General features: G+C 39.8%; 1 protein-coding gene across 1 annotated transcript in view; it reads right to left on the minus strand.

Moving 5' to 3' along the window:
- Positions 1 to 17,101, minus strand: part of DTWD2 (DTW domain containing 2) — a 104,578-nt gene extending 87,477 nt beyond the window's left edge. Inside the window, exon 1 of the mRNA XM_043585923.1 lies at positions 16,565 to 17,101. Coding sequence (XP_043441858.1) covers positions 16,565 to 16,782 — 218 coding nt within the window. The 5' untranslated portion in view covers positions 16,783 to 17,101. The remainder of the gene's footprint in view (positions 1 to 16,564) is intronic.
- Between the last annotated feature and the right edge of the window lie 7,372 nt (positions 17,102 to 24,473).

Here is a 24,473-nt window from a genome sequence, read left to right on the forward strand (position 1 = left end):
TCGCTTCCTATGAACTATTACAGTTGACAGGAAAATAAATACCAAATAACTACACATCGAAAGTGATTATTTATAATAGTAAACATTCATTTTAAAATAAAAATCAAGCTACTTCCAGAATTTTTGTAAATCTGGAGAAGAAATGTTAATGTCTGAAGAAATATCAACTGGCCAAATGGGTACAGGTTTGGGGAGTAACTATTAAGATATGTCACTGACAAGGTCATTCATTATCTTGCTAGGTGATCTTAAGCACATCAGAGATTTTCAGTGTCCTCCTTCACAAAGCTGGTCACACACCAAGAAAGTTCTGGGGAATAACTCCCAAATCACAGGCAAAGGTTATAAAAAACATAATCATTTATGACTAGTATTTTTCAGCTAATTTATAATAGAATGACCAAAGGAGGAGTTGAGATTTTTCTTTCTTCTACATTTGCAATGCCTTGTAAAAGCAGAAGAGAGAAAATTTTACAGTGCATTGCAATGTATTATAAATACTGTTTTCCATCATTAAGATTCATCTTCTTTAAAATCTATACAACCCAATTAAGGTTAATTACATTCTTAAAATATAAATGAAATTTTCAAATAATTTCCCTGAGGAAATTTTATGAAATAAGCTTTTTCTTCTTTTCTCATTAAAGATGTAGGAATAAATATGTAGGTTTCCTGTCAGACTAAGATTGACTGGCTTCCTCAGTGCATGCTATAATACAAGGGTACTCTGTCACTCCGGGCGTGGTATCTCTGACAGGCTGTAGGCAAATAAAATTGTATCTGACATATGACTAGCGATGCTAGGACTTAGAAAAAACATCTTTCCAAAGTTTAATTAAATTCTTATATAATATTCACTGAAAGCTATTTTTCTCATAGGACTGATTTTAATCAAGAAAATCTCACAAAGGCAAACTTTAAAAATTAGGAATAGATTTACAAGAATTATTATTTTTAAAGGATTTCTTTTATCTACTAAACAAAAGCAAATGTAGAACCCAGAAAAATAGTGCATCTCAAAGTTTCCAGTACTCAACAAAATTTTTATCGTCCCAACGGACTGAAAAGGCAAAGAACAAAGAGTTTTATAGCTTTTCAATAGATTAGCTGAAGAGATACACTGCATTACACATAAAAATGCCAAACTTTCTAATGTTAAAATAGGTTTTGAAAAAGTAAATACCACAGTGCCCTCTACTGTCCCTTTAAAGAAACTTAAATAATCTATAAAATACTTTTTAAATTTCTGAAACAATGTTCAGCATAACCAATGAAAGAAGAAACACATTTTCATTATTAGCATATTATAATAAAAATCTAGTATAATAAATACAGTATTAAATAAATTTTCATGTCATAAAGGTAATAAAAACATGTAACATCTTATCAGTTGTTAAGATGCTCTGACTGCTTCCAGTATAAATAACAATAATATTCTCATACCCACCAAAGTTGTTTTCATCACTACATTATTTTATAACTTCTTCTAGGAGTAGAGGAAGGATAGGTGTAGAAAGAAAAGAAAAACACTGATAGAGGAAGTAACGCCATAAAGAGAATATCTTTAGATGAGACTTTCAGAGACCTGTGCCCCAGACGGCATGTCTAGAGCAGTGGTTTCCAAAGCAGATTAAGTAAAATGACCCAAAGGAATGCCAAAAGAAAACATTACCATTTTCACTTTGAATTAAACATTACTAATATTTAGCATATAGAGTAACATTCCCTCCTTAGGTGGTATGTCATACGGTAATATGTTAGGATAGGTGGTATCCTGAAATAAAAAGAGGCATTCCATAACAGGTAGGGTTCACAATGGCACCCACAAAGAAATCATACACACTTGTAAAGAATCTATACTGAAGAATCCATACTGAATCTATACTGTTCTAGTTACAAAATCACAAATGAATAAGTTTATGGCAGAGCTGTTTCTTACCTATTCCTAGTTCAAATGCTTCATCAGAGGTACAAAATTGAATCTGACAGGACAATAACTATCTTTTTAATTAAGTTTTTTATTGTAATTCCACTGTTGTTAACATACAGTATTATATTAGTTTCAGGTGTACAAGATAGTGATTCAACAGCTCTACACATTACTCAGTGTTCATTATGATAAGTATACTCTTTAATCCCCTTCATCTATTTCTAACCCTCCAGCCACCTCCCATCTGGTAACTATCAACTTGTTCTCTATAGATAAGGGTCTGTTTCTCGGTTTGCCTCTCTTTTTCCCTTTGCTCATTTGTTCTGTTTCTTAAATTCCACATATGAGTGAAATCATATGGTATTTGTCTTTCTCTGACTTCTTTTGTTTAGCATAATACTCTTTAGCTCCACCCATGTTGTTGCAAATGGCAAGCTTTCATTCTTTTTATGGCTGAATAATATTCCATTGTATGTACGTGTGTGTGTATACATACACACACATCTTCTTTATATAATTTGGCTATTGTAGATAATGCTGCAATAAACACAGGTATCTCTTTAATTAAGTGGTTTTGTTTTGGGGGGAAGGGGGTAAATACCCATTAGTGCAATTACTGGATGGTAGAGTAGCTCTATTTTTAACGTTTTGAGGAACCGCCATACTGTTTTCCACAATGGCTGCACCAGTTTGCATTCCCACCAACAGTGCAAGAGGGTTTCTTTTTCTCCATACCCTCACCAACATTTGTTGTTTCTGATTTGTATTTTCTGATTTGTTGTTCTGATTTCGGCCATTCTGATAGGTGTGAAGCGCTATCTCTTTGTAGTTTTGATTTGCATTTCCCTGATGATGACTGATGTTGGGCATCTTCTCATGGGTCTGTTGGCCATCTATAGTATAGGTCTTCTTTGGAGAAATGTTTGTTCATGTTTTCTGCCTATGTTTTAATTGGATTATTTGTTTTTTGGGTGTTGAGTTGTAACAGTTCTTTATATTTGGATACTAACCTTGTATCAGATATGTCATTTGCAATTAACTTCTCCCATTCCATAGGTTGCCTTTTAGTTTTACTATTTCCTTCACTGTGCAGGAGCTTTTTATTTTGATGTAGTCCCAATAGTTTATTTTTCCTTTTATTTACCGTGCCTCAGGAGACATTCAGAAAAATACTATAGTGGCCAGTGTCAAGACATTACTGCCTGTGCTCTCCTCTAGGATCTTTATGGTTTCAAGTCTCACGTTTAGGTTTTTAATCCTTTTTGAGCTTACTTTTGTGTATAGTATAAGAAAGTGGTCAAGTTTCAGTCATTTGCTTGTAACTGTCCAGTTTTCCCCCACACCAATTGTTGAAGAACCTGTCTTTTTTCTGATTGGATATTCGTTCCTACTTTGTTGAAGATTAATTGACCATATAATTGTGGGTTTATTTCTGGGTTTTCTACTCTGCTCCACTGATCTATGTGTCTATTTTTGTGCCCATACCATAGTGTTTTGATTACTACAGCTTTGTAATATAACTCTAAGTCTGGAATTGTGCTACCTCCAGTTTTGTCTTTCTTTTTTAAGATTGCTTTACCTATTTAGGGTCTTTTGTGGTTCCATACACATTCTAGGATTGTTTGTTCTAGTTCTGCAAAAAAATGCCATTGGTATTTTGATAGGGATTCATTAAATCTATAGACTGCTTTGGGTAGTACAGACATTTTAATAATGTTTGTTACGTATTTGTTAAATGGAATGTCTTTCCATTTCTTTGTGCTGTCTTCAATTTCTTTTATCAATGATGTACAGTTTTCAGAGTAAAGGTCTTTCACCTCTTTAGTTAAGTTTATTCCTAGGTATTTTATTATCTTTGGTACAGCTGTAAATGGGATTGTTTTCTTAACTTCTCTTTCTGCTGCTTCATTATTAGTGCACATAAATGCAAGAGATTTCTGTACACTGAGTTCGTGTCATGTGACTTTACTGAATACACTTATCATTTCTAGCAGATTTCTGGTGGAGCCTTTAGGGTTTTCTATATATAATACTATGTCATCTGCAAAGAGTAAAAATTGTACTTCTTCCTTCACAGTGTGGATGCCTTTAATTTCTTTCTCTTGTCTAACTGTTGTGGCTAGGACTTCTATTACTACGCTTAGTAACAGCAGTGAGAATGGACACCCTTGTCCTGTTCCTGACTTTAGGGGAAAAACTCTGAGTTTTCCCCAACTGAGTATGCTAGCTGTGGGTTTTTCATGTAAGGTCTTTGTTATGTTTAGGTATTTTCCCTCTAAATCTACTTTGTTGAGGTTTTGGGGGTTTTTTGTTTTGTTTTGTTTTGTTTTTGGGGGTTGTTTTCGGTAGCGTGCACACATGCACCTGACTGGGGACAGGCAGAAAGAGAGAGGGAAGAGAGAGAATCCCAAGAAGGCTCATGGTGTCAGTACCAGAGCCTAACACGGACCTTGATCTCATGAACTGTGAGATCATGACCTGAGCCAAAATCAAGAGTCAACACATAACCAACTGAGCCACCCATGTGTCCCAAGGGGTTTTATCATGAATGGATGTTGTTGTACTTTGTCCAATGCTTTTTCTACATATATTGAGATGATCTCTTATTGATGGGATGTATCACATTGATTGGTTTGCAAATACTGAACCACTCTTGCATCCTGGGAATATTTTCCACTTGATCATGGTGAACAATTTTTTTAATGTATTATTAGATTCAGTTTGCAAGTATTTTGTTGAGGATTTTTGCATCTAAGTGCATCAGAGATACAGGCTCATAGTTCTTTTTTTTTTTTTTTTTTTTTTTTTTTGTAGTGTCTTTACCTGGTTATGGTATCTAGGTAACACTGACCTCATAAAACAAATTTGGAACTTTTCCCTCCTCTTCTAGTTTTTGGAATTGTTTGAGAATAAGTATTAACTCTTCTTTAAATATCTGGTAGAATTTGCCTTTGAATCCATCTGGTCCTGGACTTCTATTTATTGGGAGGTTTTTGATTACTGATTCAATTTCATTGCTGGTTATCAATCTGTTCAAATTTTCTATTTCTTCTTGCTTCAGCTTTTGGTAGATTTTATGTTTCTAGGAATTTATCCATTACTTCTAGGTTGTCCAGTTTGTTGGCATATAATTTTTCATAACGTTCTCTTACAATTATTTGTATTTCTGTGGTGTTACCAGTTACTTCTCTTTCATTTGTGATTTTAAGTCCTCTCTCTCTCTCTCTCTCTTTATTTATTTTTTTTTTTTTTTTGATGAGTTTGGCTACAGATCTCTCAACTTTGTTGATCTTTTCAAAGAACCAGTGTGGGGAATAAGCTTAGAAATTCCCTGGACTTACACCAATGGGTTATCAAGGCATAAAGAATTAGAAAGCCATAGGATGTTTACACCCAAGTTTGGGTAAACAAGATTAGGTAAATAAGTATAGAGAAGGTGGGGCCAAAGCCCCAGTATAGAGAGAGCGGAGGAAAGTCCCCAATAAAGAACATAGGTATATGAAATAACCAAGATTAGGTATTCAGGGCGGAAGTGCCCCCCAATTTAGTACTATAGCAGAAAGCTGCTTTAACAGGAGGAAAGGACCAAGTTAGCTAAACAGGTGAATTGGACTGTAGACCACTGCTGCAGGTGAAGCTGCCCAGAGCAGAGCTGATTGGGGCTCTAATCAGAAAAGGTACCTTGTTAACCCTGAGGTTATTTGCTCTGTCTCATCCCCTGGCTAGCTAAGACAAACAGAGGTGATGCCTCATGTCCACTGTAAACAACCTTCCACCCAGCTGCCCAGCGCCAGGATTTTGTTTCGTATTAACCCAAAGGCATAACCCCCCATATTTTCAAGACCCATTTTTCCTCACGTCCATGAGTTAATGTTCACAGATTTATTGTCTCTTTGTGCACGTCCATCACCATGTTTGTAAGCCTTCTGATCCTAATAAAGGGTACAGAGGAAATAAGAGAACAAAGGCATAAGGCAGAACATGAAAAACACCTGTTCGAGGGATGCATTCCAGGTGGTTAGAAGAGAGGGTATGGGAAGGGTACAGTGGAGGAAGAGATGCAAAGGCTTTGGATGACACACTAGAGCCTCGACTCCACTGTGTACCTGAAATACAAGCATGGACGGTCTCCAGGAAAGGAATAAAATGAGCAGAACCAGATGTTAAAAATCTAATGACCTCGGGGCACCTGGGTGGCTCAGTTGGTTAAGGGTCTGACTGTTCATTTCAGCTCAGGTCATGATCTCACCGTCTGCAAATTGAGCCCTGCATCAGGCTCTGTGCTGACAGTGCGTAACCTGCTTGGGATTCTCTCTCTGCCCCTCCTCCTGGCTCACACACGTGCGTGCACACACACCCTGTCTCTCAAAATAAATCAATAAACATTTTTTTTAATCTAATGACCTCTGTTTGAAACGGAACTGGAAAACAGTTTGGCAACTCCTCAGAAAGTCAAACACAGAACTACCACATGACCCAGCAATTCCATTCCTAGGTATATACCCAAAATTATTGGAACAAAAACAGATATTTGTGTGCCAAGGTTCACAGCAGCACTATTCACAATAGCCAAAAGGTAGAAACAAACCAAGTGTTCATCAACAAACCATTGTTATTTTAACAAATAAGAAAAAAAAAATGAATGATGGATAAACAAAAGTGGTATATACATATAATTTAGCCATAAAAAGGAAAGAAATTTTGATATGCTACAACATGGAGAGAACTTGAAAACATTCTAAGTGAAATGTCAGACACAGAAGGATAAGTATTATATGTTACATGAAGAAACTAGAATAAGCAAATTCATAGAAATACAAAATAAAACAGAAGTTACCACTGGCTGGGCCGGGTGGGGGGAAGGTATGGGAAGTGATTATTTGATGGGTTCAGAGTCAACATTGACGATGATGAAAAAAGTGTTGCGTACAGATAGTAGTGATGGTTACAGAACATTACGAATGTATCAATGACACTGAGTTAGACAGTTAAAAGTAATTAAAATGAGGGGCGCCTGGGTGGCTCAGTCAGTTAAGCATCCAACGTCGGCTCAGGTCATGATCTCGCAGTTTGTGAGTTCGAGCCCCACGTCAAGCTCTGTGCTGATGCTTCGGATTCTGTGTCTCCCCCCTCCCCTGCTCATGCTCTGTCTCTCAATAATAAATAAACGTTAAAATTTTTTTTAAAAAATAGTTAAAATGGTAAGTATTATACATGTACATTTTAGCACAATTTAAAAAAAAAAAAAAAAGTAGCCTGCCAAGTAACACGTCTACATAGGCAAAGAGTCAGATATTACTCCAAGAGGCTAACCCCTCTCGCCCTTTGCAAAGTCCAGAGACTCATTCTATAGCTTCATTTTTTTCCCCCAAGGAACTCTGGAAGACTTCTACTTACTTCATTTCACTGCTACCTTTTTTCCCACAGCCTTCTCATGAGGCTTCCAGTAGAGAAAGCCAAAAAAAAAAAAAAAAAAAAAAAGAGAGAGAGAGAGAGAGAGAGGAGAGAGACAGAGAGAAGCAAACAAATAAGTGAACAGGGGAAAACAAAATAAATTCCTAATCAGTAATATCTTCGAATTTGCCTTTCTGACTGAAAAATAAGGACTTACTGACAAATAAGAAACTGACCTTAGGCAGGTAAAGGATTCAAGAAATAAAAGCTCAATCTTAAAAAAGACAGTAATTAAAAAGCTCTCATCCCAAAATAACTAAAAACAGCCAGGGAACAGGAAAAGAATCTACAGATTCAAAGACCACGAAGAAACAGCTCACTGGAAATATTTATTATATGCAGCAGGAAAACAAGAGTAGTCATACTGCTCGCTTCAATATAATCTTTTACTATATGGTGTAGGAATAAAAGTATGAAAGCCCCTCACTAGTCACCTGACCCTGAGAGTCTATAAAAAGGAATAACTTTAAATCAAAGTTGTCTTATGTATTAAATTAAAATGCACAGGTAAAGCACTTTGTAACCTGTGAACCCTTTTTAAATGATACCAAATTTTCAACTAGACTACTTCTGAAAATTTTTTCTCACTACATAAGCACGAACAGAATGATGAATTATTAATTTTGGGCAAATGTACTTTAAAAATTAATGTGCTTTGATGTTCTTTGAAGAAAACTTCTATCCATCAGAGGGTAATGATATAATTCTTATTTTTCTTGGGGAAAATAAATCAAACATTTAGAAAGCTCTAACGTGGTTTTTAAAATTGGTCACTCCTCTTTGGAGACTTAATTAAGATTAAGAAAAAAAAATTCCCTCTTAACATATATCATCTTTGCTCAACTTTGAACATATGATTAGTTTGCACAGTAATTTGTAAATCAGTTAGCTTTCCACATATATTACAAATGAACTACTTCAAAGAATAAACATATTTTCTATACCAATAGGAAAGAACAAATTAACTTCATACTTTTCTCTTAGGAATATGGTACTTTTGATATGAACAAAGAATTAAATTTTCAAATTATCTAATTTTTTACTCTAAAAATCATCATCAAGAATCTAGTTGATTTTAGGGACTCCTGGGTGGCTCAGTTGGTTAAGCGTCTAACTTCGGCTCAGGTCATGATCTCACAGCTCGTGAGTTCAAGCCCCACGTCGGGCTCTGTGCTGACAGCTCAGAGACTGGAGCCTGCTTCGGACTCTGTGTATGTGTGTGTGTCTCTCTCTCTGCCCCTCCCCCATTCACACTCTGTCTCTGTCTCTGTCTCTCTCTCTCTCTCTCTCTCAAGAATAAACATTAAAGGACTCCTGGCTTAGTTGATTAGGCGACCGACTTCGGCTCAGGTCATGATCTCACAGTCCATGAGTTCAAGCCCCGCGTCGGGCTCTGTGCTGACAGCTCAGAGCCTGGAGCCTACTTGAGATTCTGTGTCTCCCCCTGTCTCTACCCCTCCCCTGCTCACACTCTGTGTCTCTCTGTCTCTCAATAATAAATAAACATTAAAAAATTTTTTTAATTAAAAAAAAATTTTTTTTTAATTTTTTTAATCTAGTTGATTTTAAATTTACCAAAATAGTTTGTTTTCTAAACCTAAGTGCTGATACCAATTCAATACTCTTAGTGTATTCTAAACTGATTCCCTTAGGAATCACCATTTTTCACTTGTACCTACCAAACTTGCAGTCTGATTCACCCCACTGCTTAAGCAGACCAGTCACAATAGTGTACATGAGACCCAGAAACAAAAAGCAAATCCCTACTAGTTAATAAAATAAATCAAGCAGGAATAGCTAAGGAGCTATGGTGCCCTGGACAGATCTCGCCCAACCCAAGGTCATGACCAATACTCAGCTCAACCAATACTGCTCAGAAAGGTACTCCCTGAACTGCTAGATCTTCGTATTCTCAAGGAAGCCAGAAATCTGGATTTTTGAGATAAACCATCTTGATTTTTAACTATTAGAACTAATTTAAAAGCTGGTAAAATACCAATTCAAAGCAAAACATCTGTTGGCTGCCAATGTGTGGCTCTTGCATTCTTCTTAAACACCTGCAGTCTCCCCTCCATTCCTCTCTCATGATTTTATCCCCACCACTTTTTTTCTCCAGAATATCCAAACCTAAAGAATAAGGAAAGGTTAAAAATTTCAATAAAGGAGCTAGATGTTGTTAAAAGGTATAAACTTGGAACTAGAAGATGAATTAAGTTCTACAAATCAAATACACAGTATAGTGATTAGAGTCAACAGTAATGTATGATATGCAGATCTCCCTCAACTTACAACAGGGTTACATTCTCATAAACACATCAAAGCTGAAAATAACCTGAGTCAAAATGCATTTAATACACCCAACCTACCAAATACCATAGCTTAGCCAGGCCAACCTTAAATGTGCTCAGAACACTTATCTACTGTTGGGCAAAATCATCTAACAAAGACTATTTTTAGTAATGTTGAATATCTCACATAATTTATGGATTACTGTACTGAAAGCGAAAGACAGAATGGCTATATGGGCACAGAATGGTTGCAAATGCATTGGTTGTTACTCTCATGACCACACAGCTGATTGGGAGCTACAGCTCCCTGCTGCCATCCAGCATCATGAGAATATCGTACAACATACCGTCAGACCAGGAAAAAGTAAAAATTAAGAATTCAAAGTACAGACTCTACTAAATGCGTATTGCTCCCACACCATTGTCAAGTTGAAAAATCCTATGTTGAACCATCATAAGTCAGGGACTATACTTCAAATTTTCTGAGACTAGATCTTAAAACTTCTTTTTTCTCACCAGAAAAAAAAGATATAATAATTATGTAATCACAGCTAACACTACCAGTGCTAATCATACTGCATTATATAAATGTATCAAATCTTACATAATGTTATGTCAATAATATCTCAATTTAAAAAAAAGGAGTTAGAGAATACTAAAGCACAGGCATCTTTTTACTAAGCTTGAAGTAAAAATACTTCAGTTTAAAGTTTTTTTAATGTTTTTATTTATTTTTGAGAGAGATAGAGACAGACAGAGCACAAGTGGGGGAGGGGCAGAGAGACAGGGAGACAGAATCAGAGGCAGGCTCCAGGCTCTGAGCTGTCAGCACAGAGTCCAACACGGGGCTCAAACTCAACTGCCAGATCATGACCTGAGCCAAAGTCGGACGCTTAACCCACTGAGCCACCCAGGCACCTCTGAACATACTTCAATTTAAAAAATAAGAAAATCAGGGATGCCTGGCTGGCTCTGTCCATAGTGCATGAGACTTTAGTCCTCAGGGCCGTGAATTTAAGCCTCACATTGGGTGTGAAGCCTACTCTAAAGATAAATAAATAAGGGGCACCTGGGTGGCTCAGTCAGTTAAGCATCTGACTCCTGGTTTCAGGTCAGGTCATGATCTCCCAGATTCATTAGATCGAGTCCCATGTGAGGTTCTGTGATGACAGCAAGGAGCTTGCTTGAGATTATCTCTTTCCCTCTCTCTCTGCTTCTCCCCCACTGACATTTAAAAATAAATAAATAATAAATAAATAAAAAGTATGAAAATCTTGCAGCCTTGGTGGCTCCACTTCAACTAGTGACTACACCTACTCTACCAACAAAATCATAAGGCTTCTTCAGCAAACAAAGAGCCAGGTCAAGTGCTGGCTGAGCTCAGGAGCCAGATGGACTGGAGCAGAGACTGAATTCTATTACCTAATTATTACTCCTTTCTCCTCATCATTTATCTTTAAATTTTACTGAATTATAAATAACCTACAGTGTTATACTGGCTTCAGGACTACAACATAATGATTCGACAATTCTACACATTACTAAGGGCTCACCATGATAAGTGTAGTCGTATCTGTCACCGTGCAATGTTATTAAAATGTTATTGACTATATATTTCAATATATGCTGCACTTTTCAACTCTATGACTTATTTATTTTATAACTGCAAGTCTGCACCTCTTAATCCCCTTCACCTATTTCACCACCACCCACCCCTCACCTCCCCTCTGGCAACCACCAGTTTATTTTCCGTATTTAAGAGTCTGGGGGGTTTTTTGTTTGTCTCTTTGTCCATTTGGTTTTTTTTAGATTCCACATATAAGTGAAATCAGATGATATTTGTGTTTTTCTGTCTGATTTATTTCACCCTCTAGGTCCATGCATGTAGTTGCAAATGACAAGATCTCTCTTTTTTTGGCGGAGGAATATTCCATTTTACATATGTACAAAAAATATATCACGTTATAATATTACAAATAATACACACACACACACACGTATACACACATAACATATCCTTTATCCATTTATTTATAGATAGAACCTTGGGTTGTTTCCATATATTGGCTATTAAAAATAAAGCTGCAAAACACACAGGGGTGCATGTATCTTTTCAAATTAGAGTTTTCCTTTCCTTTGGGTAAACACCCAGTAGTGGAATTAATGGATCATATGGTAGTTCTATTTTCAACTTTTTGAGGAATCTCCATACTGTTTTCTACAGTGGCTTCACCAATTTACATTGCCACCAGCATGCACAAGAGTCCCCTTTTCTCGACATCCTCATCAATACTTGTTATTTCTTGAATTTTTGATTCTAGCTATTCTGTTGGGTGTAAAGTGATATCTCATTGCGGTTTTTGATTCATATTTCCCCAATGATGGGTGATGTTGATCATCTTGTCATGTGTCTGTTGGCCAACTGTATGTCTTCTGTGGAAAAATATGTGTTTAGGTTCTCTGCCCATTTTTAATCCAATTATTTATTTTTTTGGTGTTGTACCTTCTCGTTATTTAAAAGCTAACAATATCACCAACTCTAGAATGCTGTTATGAGAAATAAATAAAATTTCGCATGTAAAATACCTAGGCCTGACAGGTAACCTGCATGTGGTCAGTGTTCAAAAAATGTGTGCTAGGGGCACCTGGGTAGCTCAGTCTGTTAAGCATCTGGCTCTTGATTTTGGCTCAGGTCATGATCTCACGGTCCTGTGGAGCCTGCTTAATATTTTCTTTCCCTCTGCCCCTCTACCCTGCTCATGCACACATATGGGCACTAAATACATACATACATACATACATACATACTAAATATACTGGTGTGGTATATTATAATCGTTATAATTTTTTACTTTTGGGGGAAGAAAGCACTGGAGAAAGAAAAATTTCTGCCTCAGGGCCTGTGTCACTCTGTGTGCATGCCCTTGCCACTGTTTCCCTCCCTCAGACAAATTAAAAAATACTGCATATTTTCACATTATTCCATTATTCTTAGGACCAATGATTTGCAAGTGGTTTCTAAGTCTTATCCTCAGACCCATGGCCTTATCTATAGAAGATGTAGAAGTATAATTAAGATGCCTAGCATCTTTACTAGAATGAGGCCTTAACTCTTCCCAGTCAAGACTTTTACCACCATACCACCAACTAGTTTGCATTTTTTTAATAAAATAGAATATAAATTATTACAGCTAAAAGCCACCTAATGAAGTTGAACTTGTGACAATCATCTAAATATAAAAATACTCCAGGGGCACCTGGGTGGCTCAGTCGGTTAAACGTCCAACTTCAGCTCAGGTCATGATTTCACAGCTGGTGTGTGCGAGCCCCACGTCGGGCTCTATGCTGACAACCTGGAGCCTGGAGCCTGCTTCGGATTCTGTCTCCCTTTCTCTCTGTCCCTCTGCCACTTGCACTCTGTCTCTCTCTCCCTCTTAAATATAAATAAACATTTAAAAAATTAAAAAATAAAAAATACTCCAGTGCTTTGTTTGTTGGTTCCTAGTACATTCAGCACAATTTTTCTTAACCTCCCTAACTGCTTACCTGGTCCTTCCGAGAGCAACCACTGCTAATCTCTACAGGTTTGCCTCTTTCCACTCCCTCCTTTCCACCAAGCTGTCCATATACACTTTCTCTATACACTGTACTCCTGTACATCCTGTTCCCTCAAGAGGAACACACTCTTAATATGTATCCAGCAATAACAAATTAGTTTGGGATCTTGAAAGAATATCCCATTCATGTTTCAGAGCACTTGTATTTCCAACTAGCAAGATTCTGCTGTGAAGTTAAACTGAGTTTGTACTTCCTGAATAAAACCAATTTTTGGAACTCCAAGACTATGACAATTACAGTAATACGTTTAGAGAAGTGAATACTGCTTAAAGTAAATGGCCAAATAATTGTGACTTGCTGATCACTCAAATCTAAGAATGCATTTTGGTTTTAAGAACTATTATAAGCATAAATGTAGGTAAGTTCATCCAGGAAACTAGTATAACCCTAACACTTAATGAAATAAAATATAAAGAGCCATCAATTAGCTTATATTTTACTGGTAACACCTAAATATTCTCCAGACTTCTAGAATGATAATCTAACCAATTAAAATTAGTTGAACAGGGCACGTGGGTGGCTCAGTCAGTTAAGTGTCTGACTTTGGCTCAGGTCGTGATCTCGCAGTTTGTGAGTTCAAGCACCGCATCAGAGTCTGTGCTGACAGCTCAGATCCTGGAGCCTGCTTCGGATTCTGTGTCTCCCTCTCTCTCTGCCCCTCCCCTTCCTGTGCTCATGTTCTGTCTCTCTGTCGCTCTCAAAACAGCAAACATTTTAAAAAATGTAAAAAAATAATAATAAAATTAGTTAAACCAATTAAATAAATAAAATGCATACTGTGCCAAAGGGGAGAAGAACTTTTAAACGGTACAAAATTTCAGTAGGAGAAGCAAAGTACACAAGTGTTGGAATGAATCATAATCCTAAAATATTAACTAAATGTAACTGGAAATAAACTAAAATCAAAGTCATTCTTATTTTCTAAAAAGCAGATTACGTTAGGGTGTAGGGATGGATGAAAAGGCAGAGCAAAGAAAATTTTAGGACAGTAACAATACTCTATAGTGTACTATAATAGTGGATACATATTATTATGAAGTTTTCCAAAATCAAAATATGTACAACTCCAAGAGTGGACCCCAGTGTAAAACTATGCACATTGAATTATGATGATGTTCATCCATTTTAACAAATGTACTGCTCTGGCAGGGGATGCTGCTAATGAGGGAAGATACCAGGGTGGAGGCAGAACACAGGTCTCTACTCCTTCCACTCAATTTTGTTGTGAATCTAAAACTTCCCTAAAAAATAAAATCTATTAAGTGGAGCAGGGAGTGGACTGGAAAAACTTTAAATCTTCGCTAAATGTAGGAGACTAATTTTCTTTAAAAAAAAAAAAACTATAGCATTTATAATCAGCAGTTCTAAATACAGCAAAAACTAGATGATAAAGCTAGCATGATAATTTAGCCTTGGGTTTATATTTGTAATAACTTGTCTTTTAGCATCCTAGTGACCCCTTTGCAGCACTGTTAAGTGTTATCTCCTAACACCTTTAGGGAGCTTGTTTAAATAAATTGTATTCGTACACCCCTTCCACTCAAACATGCAGTCCCTTCTAGACACAAATTATTCATCCTCCTCAAAAGTCTATATTGAATGTCTTACTCTCGATAGTACACTTAGGAGATATAAACAGATCCCTACACTCAAGATCCCTTCCTCTGGGGTCGTACAACCCAACCCTGGGAAAAGCCCAAAATGTCCAACATAAGATACTCCAAGCAATCAAGTAGTAAAGATATGAAACCAGTCTGGCCTTCTGTTCTACTTCTTTGAATTCTTTTCTCTTCCCTGGATTCTTCTCATCTTTCAAATTTTAGTATAAATGCTATTTCCTCAGAAGTATTTCCTGATACCATCCTATTTTATGTCACAGCATCCCATTCCTTTGCTTCATTGTTTGTTTGCTTTTGCTTTTCTGTTCCATAATTACATATTTGGTTGCTGGTTTGTTATCCGTATCCAATAACAGACTGGACAACCCATGAGGGCACAGAATGCACCATATTACCAAGAATCTGCAAAGCATTCCATCAACACTGGTTAAATGAATGCATAGGTCTGGAGCTCAGGACAAAGGTCTGAGCTAGAAGTATTTGGGTATCGATCTTACCATGAAAACTGGTAAGATCACCTGTGGAAAATGTGTGGGGTTATGAGATAAGAGAATCTAGAATCAAGAGCTGAGGAAGCCCAACATTTAGATTTTCAGAAGAACAGGCAAAGACGACGAGGGCAGACAAAGCAGATAAACCACAGGGAAACCAAAGAAATAGTGTTTCAAGAAGTCGGCATTCAACTCCAGAATGCCGCCAAGAGATCTAGTATAAAAGTGAAGAGAAAAAGATACAGTGGATTTCATTTGAGGGAGATTACTGGTGACTTTAACGAGAGCCTTGTCAGGGCTGTGCAGGAAGTGATGACAAACTGCTGAGCTATTCAGCAGGAGGAGGAAGCAGAGGCACTACCTAACCGTTAAGATTGTGGAAGGCAACAGAAAGGTGATAGATGGAGACCTTCAGTAACCAAGCGAAAAGATCCTGCACACCCACAAGTTAAAGAGAATCGTGTATCTGAACAGCATGAAACGCAAACAAGCAGGGAAAGCAATCCTGAAGGACACCACCACAATGAGGTATCACTGAAACAACTGGGCATACTGTGAGCATTCAGGGCTAGTTATCATTAACTGTTTAATAAATTGTCTCTTCATTAGACTGTAAGTGCCCCAATCAGGGCAGAAACCATGTCTGTGTTCTCCGTGCCTGAATTCCCCAGATCTAGCACAGTGCCTGGCACACAAGTGCTCAATAAATGAATTCAGAATTCAGAAAAAAACAATCTTAATTATTCTCCTAACCACCTTGACTGTCTCCTCTAATTACTTTTGTTTTTTTTACTGTGAGATGACTATGTCACTCGAGCAGGAAAGTGTTCATTACTGTAAGCATTACTGTCATTACCCCTTACTTCCCGTATCATACTCTTAAGTTTGTCAACAGCAGAACTCTCATACCATGACACGTTCAGTGTCTTGCAGGAAGTAAGGCTAAACGCTCATGAACCTGAGTGAACGGCTTCTTACAACAAGGCTGTAACAGCAATTTCACAGAGTGATTCCAAGGTCACCAGCGGACACACGCGCGGAGATGCCAGAGGCAGCGCTCCCCTGCGTGGAGCCTGAGTAGCCGCCTTCCCGGCAGGGGGCGCTGCAGCCTCCCCCGAAAGCCGCCGCCGGCCACGGTCCCCGCCCCCCACGCTCTGCGGTCACCTGCAGCGGCTGCACTCGGGCCTCCGCTCGGCGGGCTCCACCGGCAGCTCCCACAGCGCGTCCGCACAGGCGTCGTCCGCCTCCGCGCCCAGAAAAGCCGCCGCGGGCGCTGTGTTGCCCTCCGGCCCCTCCTCGTCGTCCGGCGTCTGAGACCTCGAGGGCCCACGCGGCCACGCGACGGGGCCCCCGGGTGTTCGCGCCTGTTTCTGCGGCTCCATGGCAGTCGCTCAGGTCCGGTTGTCACATTGAGTTCTCGCTGCCGCCGGGGGGCGCCACACTCTGGAGAAACCGCCTCGCGCCTCACGTCGTCACGCACGCAGGCCACGTACGGGGGGCGGGTCTCCGAAGCCCAGGCACGAGGTCCCGCCCCTCAGAGAAATCGGGCCGAACCTATTGGTCAGTGCTCAGTGAGCTCTTAGACCAGGAAGGAAAGTGCGGGTTGTCTTAGGAAGCAGGTGGGAATTAGGTACGCCTCTCCGGCACAGGAAAAAGGAAATCCCTCCGCAAACACCTAAGACTGCAAACCCATAATCACCCCTTTAAAAGTGAAAATTAAATAGAATTCTGCATTTCCCACCTTAGGATGGCAGTTCGGGAATTAAACTAGTTGAGTGCACACCACACTTGATACACACTGGATGTACTTGATAGTGAAAGGCCAAAAAACGAGAGGTTGTACCGACTGACGGTTGGTTTCTCCGCTGGGCCGCTTCATCCAAATTCTTGCTCTAGAAGGGCAGGGCTGTGTGTCCTGTACATCTTGTTATTCCTCCTCGGCATCAAGCATACTATTTTGCACTAGACACCAAATGTTCCATGAGGCTTTTAAGTTATCTGAGGCCCCTAAGATAGGAAACAGAGGGCTGAGATTTTCTGCATGGGGGGGTGGGGGACATAGAATGATAACTACCTTGCCCAAGTTATTTACAGCTTCTGAATAACAGCAATGTAGCCTGCAGTTTGTTAAAAGCAAAGATGAAGTCCACCATAGAATGAAAGCAGAAGTACTACTTGCCCAAATGGGTACTGATTTATTAAAATTTTATGTGACTTCTACCAGTATTCAACGTTTAAACAAAAAATTAGGGGCACCTGGGTGGCTCAGTCAGTTAAGCGTGGGACTTTGGCTCAGGTCATGATCTCACAGTTAGTGGGTTCCGGCCTGCCTCCGGTTCTGTGTCACAGCTGAGAGCCTGGAGCCTGCTTCAGATTCTGTGTCTGCCTCTCTCTCTGCCCCTTTCCCGCTTGCACTGTCTCTCTCTGTCTCTGTTTCTCTCTGTCTCTCTCTGTGTCTCAAAAACTAAACATTAAAAAAAAATTAAAAATTAGTTTTCATCAGTTCTTCAAGTTTTGCAATCACAATTATTTGATTCTAGAGCTATGAAGGAATTAAATATAAAACAAAGTAGATTTACCACTAACAGTAATAGAGGAGTATTCTGTATTTCTTAGGGTGTTTATTTCAGTATGAGGTTTTCAGTCATCTTAAAACCAAGCTGATGAATGGAATACAGGGCTATTATTTTTAATTATTCTGCATTCTTTCCCCCTGGAAACAGTACCTCTCATCCCTTTTTGGAGTACTCTAAGAAAGAGAAAAAAGCTGACAGACTCACCTGGTGATGGATGTAGGAAGGGAGAAAGAACTGACACTTAATGCCATCCGAAATGGTGAGATAATGAAAACCCAGAGACTGTAGAAAGAGAGGTGAATCAGAAAATAATGAAATATTGGCTGCAGATTTAGGTTGGAAAACCAATTCTTTAACTGCCAAAACTAAATTCTTGTGTGACAACCTTTAGACAACTTTTCTCTGGTTTCAAGATGTGAAATGTTTTCTTAAGTCATTTAAAATTCCTCCCAGCTGTGAGATATGTGAGGGCAAATCAGTCCTGACAAGCCTACTTATATTTGGCTTTCCCTTTAACCCAATCAGATGTCTGGCTTTACCTTTCAAAGTAACCAAAATCCAGTCATTTACCTCTTGTATTACTTCTGCCCTGGTTCAAGCCCCCATCATCTCTTGCTTAGAATATTGTCATAGGTACATAAATGGTCTCTTGCTCCACCCTTGCTTCTCTATAAATCTGTTCTCCCAGAGGTTAACCAGAATCAAAGAAAACTCCCATGCAGCAGGATGCAGCCACAGTTGGGAGAAAAGAGTCATTCAGCCCTCTGGAAAGCAAGAAATTCGCCCAATATTCAAGTTTGTTAACCCTGGCCTTGAGAAGCCCAAGGATATGTACCACCTACCCAGCAGCTGCTACTTTATGTGAGGTTGCCCTCCTGGAATAGACTCATGTCCGAATTAAGACCATCAGTGACCCAATATCTGGGAAATGCCTAGACACCAAGAAGGGGCGCAAAAGTTCCTTTAAGCAACACTATCAATTTATGAGTGCAGGAATGTTGCAAGATAATCTATTAAAATGCTAATTTGTTTTGTTTATCTCCCAAATCCTAGTAGGTAACCTGCCTTCTTTGCCTCAGGAGAGTGTGAATGGTAAAAACTGATTAGAGACATCACAATATCAGGCCACCGTGTGGGTGTATGTCTGTGTGCATGTATGTGTATGTGTGTGTTAGGGTGCCGATGGGTAAGTGCCCTTGGGTAAAAGCAAAAACTCCTATGGGAAAGATTTGTCCTAACTGGGAGTGGGACAGAAAGCAACCAAAGTCACATCCCCACTCCCACCACGTTCCCCAGAGATGATTTAACATCCAGATAGGACAAATGAGGGAATGATTTCATGTGCCTCTATAGAGGGGATGAACCGATTCCAGCCTTGTAAAGATCCTAATGCTACCACCAGAATCCATGGGACCAGATAGTCAAAGACAATGGCATCTGACTGTGGCAAATGATGACAGACGGTTCCAGGAGCCTCCCTGAGGTTTCAACACCTGGTTAGATCCTTGAGACCCTGAATGTCACTGGTAAGGAAAATGTCCTCAATAATGTCTGGGATTGAACACCCTGTCAGCTCAGCAGAATGAAGATTCAACATTGGATAAACTTTGATTTAAATGAAATAAAGATACAACATTTCTTGCTGTATTCACTTTCTATCGATGCTGTAAGGAAATTATCACAAATTTTGTGGCTTAAAACAACACACATGTATTATCTTATACTTGTGTGTTAGAAATCTGCCATAGATGTCATAGAGCTAAAATCTAAGTGGTGGCAGGCTGCATTCCTTTGGAAGCCCTAAAGAAGAATCCCTTTCTTTGCTCATCATTCAGGTTCTTGGCAGAATTCAGTTCCTTGTGGTTGTCATTTTCTTCCTGGCTATCAGCTGATGGCTATTCCCAGCTTCTAGAGGTCACTGATGTCCTTTCACTTGTAGGAGAAGCAAACTGTTACCTTTACTAAATCTCTTAGGGTTCTTTTTGGCCCTAGAATGAAATTGACATAAGACAGATCAATAGGAGAAAAGTGTAAGGGTTAAATTGTAGTGTAGGGCTAGCCTGTAGCCTTAGGAAATAACAGATTAAGAGATAACAGCCTTGTCTTACCAATCAAGGGAACAAAAGTTCAAGGAAAATCAACTGGATTAGTGTTTGATTGGATTGGGGCAAGAGCACGTCTGAACTGTTTCCACCCCCATCTGGGAACTGTTTCTTTGCTCTGTTCCCAGGTGATGATAAGATGATGTGGTCAGCTATAAAAACTCTGTACCCCGACTGTTGGCACCGCACTCTGGTCAAGAGTGTCGGTCCCGATCAGTTGGCCTTGCCTCTCATTGCAATAAATTTTGTCGTGACTGTCACTGGTGCCTGTAGCATTCTGTTTCAGGAGTCGTGTGGATGCAACAAAAAGCATACAAATTCATTTAATGGAAGTTTTTCATGACCTGAGAGCCTTCATAAGGGATGAGGATCCAAAGAAGTTCTGAAACCAATTTGCTTTTATGTTAGGTTGAACAAAGAGGGGCAATGGTGGAAAATTGACTCAACTATGTGGGCAGGCTAAGGCAAGATCAGAATTATTTTAACAAGATCTGTTTGTACAGAATTCTCTTGATCTAAACTTCCTGCCCTTGATGATTAGAATGTGTTTACCTTATGGTGTAGAAAGGACATAGTTCACATAGGAATTTCATCTTTAAAGAAAGAAAAGTCAGTGTTTTTCTTGTATTTGCTGTCTTACAAGTGCCTTTCACTCAAAATAGTCAATATGCCAAAGTTCAATATGTTTTGGGGTGGCATGTACTGAATTTCTAAGACTGTAATGGCATGTTGTCGCTGTTCTAATTCAAATCTCTCCAGCTCTTTCTTCTGTAGCATTAAAAAGAAAACCACAGGCCCAAATGGTGTCACTGAAGCCAAGTCAACCAAACTGGGGTGTAATACCTAACAGTATTACATTGCTATTATAGCCTCCCCCAGAAATGTAGTCCTACCTGGTCAGTCAGGAATTTTCTGATCAGCACCAATGAAGTAACCTGTCCACCCATCCACATAAAAGAACCCATTTGTCCCCAAATGAAGATAAAGTCCCTGAAGTAATCCTTTTTTCTGTTTATGACTTCCTGATCCTGCCTTTAAGAACCTTTCCTTCTCTGCAGCCCTTTAGAGTTCCACTCGACTTGCTACATAGGGTGCTGCGTGATCCATGAATCAATCAATAAAGCCAATTATATCTTCAAATTTACTCAGTACATTTTTGTTATGTAACAGACACAGCAGCAGACTTGGAGTCTGAAGTGAACTTTGGACGGCATTCAGGGAAACAAGAGACAGGCATGATGCCTGTGAACCTTTGAGTTCACTGTCTTTCTTGCTATTTCTAAGGGCCCTTGGTAAGTTCCTCTTGGTCCCTCTTGACTGGAGTTTCACTCTGTGTTTGAGCTCCTGGTTGGTTTTCCAGTGCAGCATCCGTTACTGGGTCAGCTTAGGCTAACAGGAGGCTATCCTAGAACACCAGTCCTGACCGCCTGGTTCAGCCTGCAGTTCCACATTGGAATCCCTTCCCCAGTTCCAATCGACTGTCCCGATTTACTGGGGTTTGCTGGTTTACCCCTCTCCCCATTTCCAGTCAGTAGTGTCCATTAGTGGAGTCCGCTGGTATAGTCCTTGCTGGAAATTGCTAGTGGTGTGCTCTGTGCCTTCTCTCAGACAGTCCCCAGTAAGTTCTAAGCCCCAGCCCTTGTTTCTGTCCTCAGATTCCAGGGTGAGAAGGGCCGGTAGCAGCTACACTTCTCTTTTGGTATGGAAAGCAGTCCACATTCTTGAGGTCTGCTGGTTCAATGCTTTCCCCAGTCCCTAGTTTTTTGGTTATGTCACCAGCTAGACCCCAAGACCTGACCTTTACTGCCCACCTGCTCGTACTCACCCACCTTTGCCCCACATTCTTCCTTAAGCTCTTCTTTCCAGCTTATCCCTTAACTCAGGCATATGGAAAGCAAAACAGTCCCTCCAGCAATAGTGACTGCCCTGACAGGACTTCCAGCAGGCCCAGACGACCCTGACCAATCTGAGCTTGACACCCTGACTCCCACCTACACAGATGGACTGTGGAGTGACCTCTAGAATAACCTATGACTGGGGTGCCAGGGTGGCTTAGTCGGTTGAGCATCTGACTTTGGCTCAGGTCATGATCTCACAGTTTATGGGTTCAAGCCCCACTTTGGGATTTGCCTGGAACCTGCTTCATATCCTGGGTCTCCCTCTCTCTCTGCTCCTCCCCTGCTCACACTCTGTCTCTGTCTCTGTCTCTCTCTCAAAAATACATAAATATTTTTAAAAATTTTTTAAATGGCCTATCACTACCTTTCTCTCATTATAATACTAAAACCTCCATCGAAGAAGGAACACAAACCTCATTTATACAACATACAATGTGTGTATAGGCATGTTTTCTTAAAATTGTTTTAAGTTTATTTATTTATTTTGGGAGAGACAGAGTCAGCACAAGTGGGGGAGGGGCAGAGAGAGAGAAGGAGACAGAATCCCAAGCAGGCTCTGCGCTGTCGGCTTAGAACCTGACGTGGGGCTCAAACTCACAAAATTGTGAGATCAATGACCTGAGCCAAAACCAAGAGCCTGACGCTTAACCGACTGAGCCACCCCAGCACCCCAATAGGCATGTTTTCTTAAGGTGAATGCATGACCTTATGCCGCATTCACACGGGATGACAAGGCTTCCTTATCTAAATATTCATCCTAACCCCAAATAAAAGGAAAACATCCACCCTTGCTCTGAGAGTCATGGCTTTGGAAGCCATTCCCTGTGATCTCCTTATTTGCTGCTCATAAAGTTTTCTTTGTGCCACAACTCAACCTGACACACTTTGTGACTCACGAAGAAGAAAATTCACGTTGGTTCCTTGGTTCAGTTACAGTTACTGCTGGCATCCACAGCTCCATTTCCTTGGTACTATTGGTTTCTGTTAATGTGCAAATGAGATAAAGGCTTAGCCAACAGAAAAATAATAAATAATAGTAGAATGGGATCCTTAAAATCAAAAGAATTGAGCCCTCCACCTTCCGGCACACCTGCTTATTTTATACCTAAGAACTATGGTCCCAGGAGCTATAAAAAATCTACAAGCTCATTTTGTGTCCTAAAGACTTTGGCTTGGTAACCATCAAGTTGAAGGGGGCATCCAAAAAAGTCTAGACAGATGTGTGAGCTGCACCCTATTTGCAGCTAGCTATGGCTGAAAAGAAATACGTGTTAACTCCATTGGCACCTAGGGTCCTACCAAACGGCTGTGAGCCCTCAGAGGAATTACAGCCTAGAAATACAATGGCCTTTATGGGGAATGTTCCAATTAGGTATGATAATTTAAGAAGTACACTTGGGCACCTGGGTGGCTCAGTTGCTAAGCATCTGACTTCAGCACAGGTCACGATCTCAAGGTTCGTGAGTTCAAGTCCCACAGTGGGTGAGCTCCAGCCCTGCTTTGGGTGAGCTCATGCCCCATTTTGGGTGAGCACGAGCCCCGCTTCTCTCTCTCTCTCCCTCTCTCTCTCTCTTTCTGCCCCTTACAGGACTCTCTCTCGCACTCGCTGCCCCTCACTCACTTGCACCATTTCTCAAAAAAAAAAAAAAAAAAAGTGCGCTTGAAAACAAGTGTTCCCAAATTAAACAGGATACCTCTTTTAAATGACAAGCAGAAGCCTCCAAAAGGTTTCACAGTTCCGAAACATTGTCATTGAAAGATGCATTGCAAAAGGCTAATGAAAAATTGAAGATGTAAGAGGTACCTAAACCAAGATTGTAAGACTGGCTAACTCCTAGTGCTCCCCTCTTTCCTCCTTTAAGTACTTATTCTACTGATCCTCTGTCTGAATTGTTTTTCTACTCTGAAAAGACTACACAACCACAGGGTGCCTTGGTGACTCAGTTGGTTGAGCATCCAACTTTGGCTCAGGACATGATCTCGTGTTTCATGAGTGAGTTCAAGCCCGGCATCAGGCTCTATGCTGACAGCTCAGACCCCGGAGCCTGCTTCTGATTCTGTGTCTCCCTTTCTTTCTGCCCTTCCCCCACTAGTGCTCTCTCTCTCTCTCTCTCTCTCTCTCTCTCTCTCTCTCTCCCTCTCTCTCTTTCTCTCTCTTTCTCTCTCAAAAATAAATTAAAACATTAAAACAAAAAATACTACACAACCATAAACAAAAGCCTACCAAGTTAATGACCTTGTAGATACCCTCATATCTACTTTCAAAGGAGGGCTCCCATATGGACCCCTCCCAGAGTTTATGAGACTGAGGGATTTTCTGGTAAACTGCTATGTTGCTCCTTTAAACAGCTGAAGGGAAACTCTGGTAGATTCCAGAGTCTATTGAGAGGATCCTGGAAAATCTGGCAGAAGGCAGCAAAGGGTGAAAATTCATACCAGACCCTGTTCCTCTGATGGTCTGTCTGTAGTCTAGTTGAAAGAGGAAAATAAAATTTCA

The sequence above is a fragment of the Prionailurus bengalensis genome, chromosome A1 (assembly GCF_016509475.1).
Source record: "Prionailurus bengalensis isolate Pbe53 chromosome A1, Fcat_Pben_1.1_paternal_pri, whole genome shotgun sequence".
NCBI classification, from domain to species: domain Eukaryota; kingdom Metazoa; phylum Chordata; class Mammalia; order Carnivora; family Felidae; genus Prionailurus; species Prionailurus bengalensis.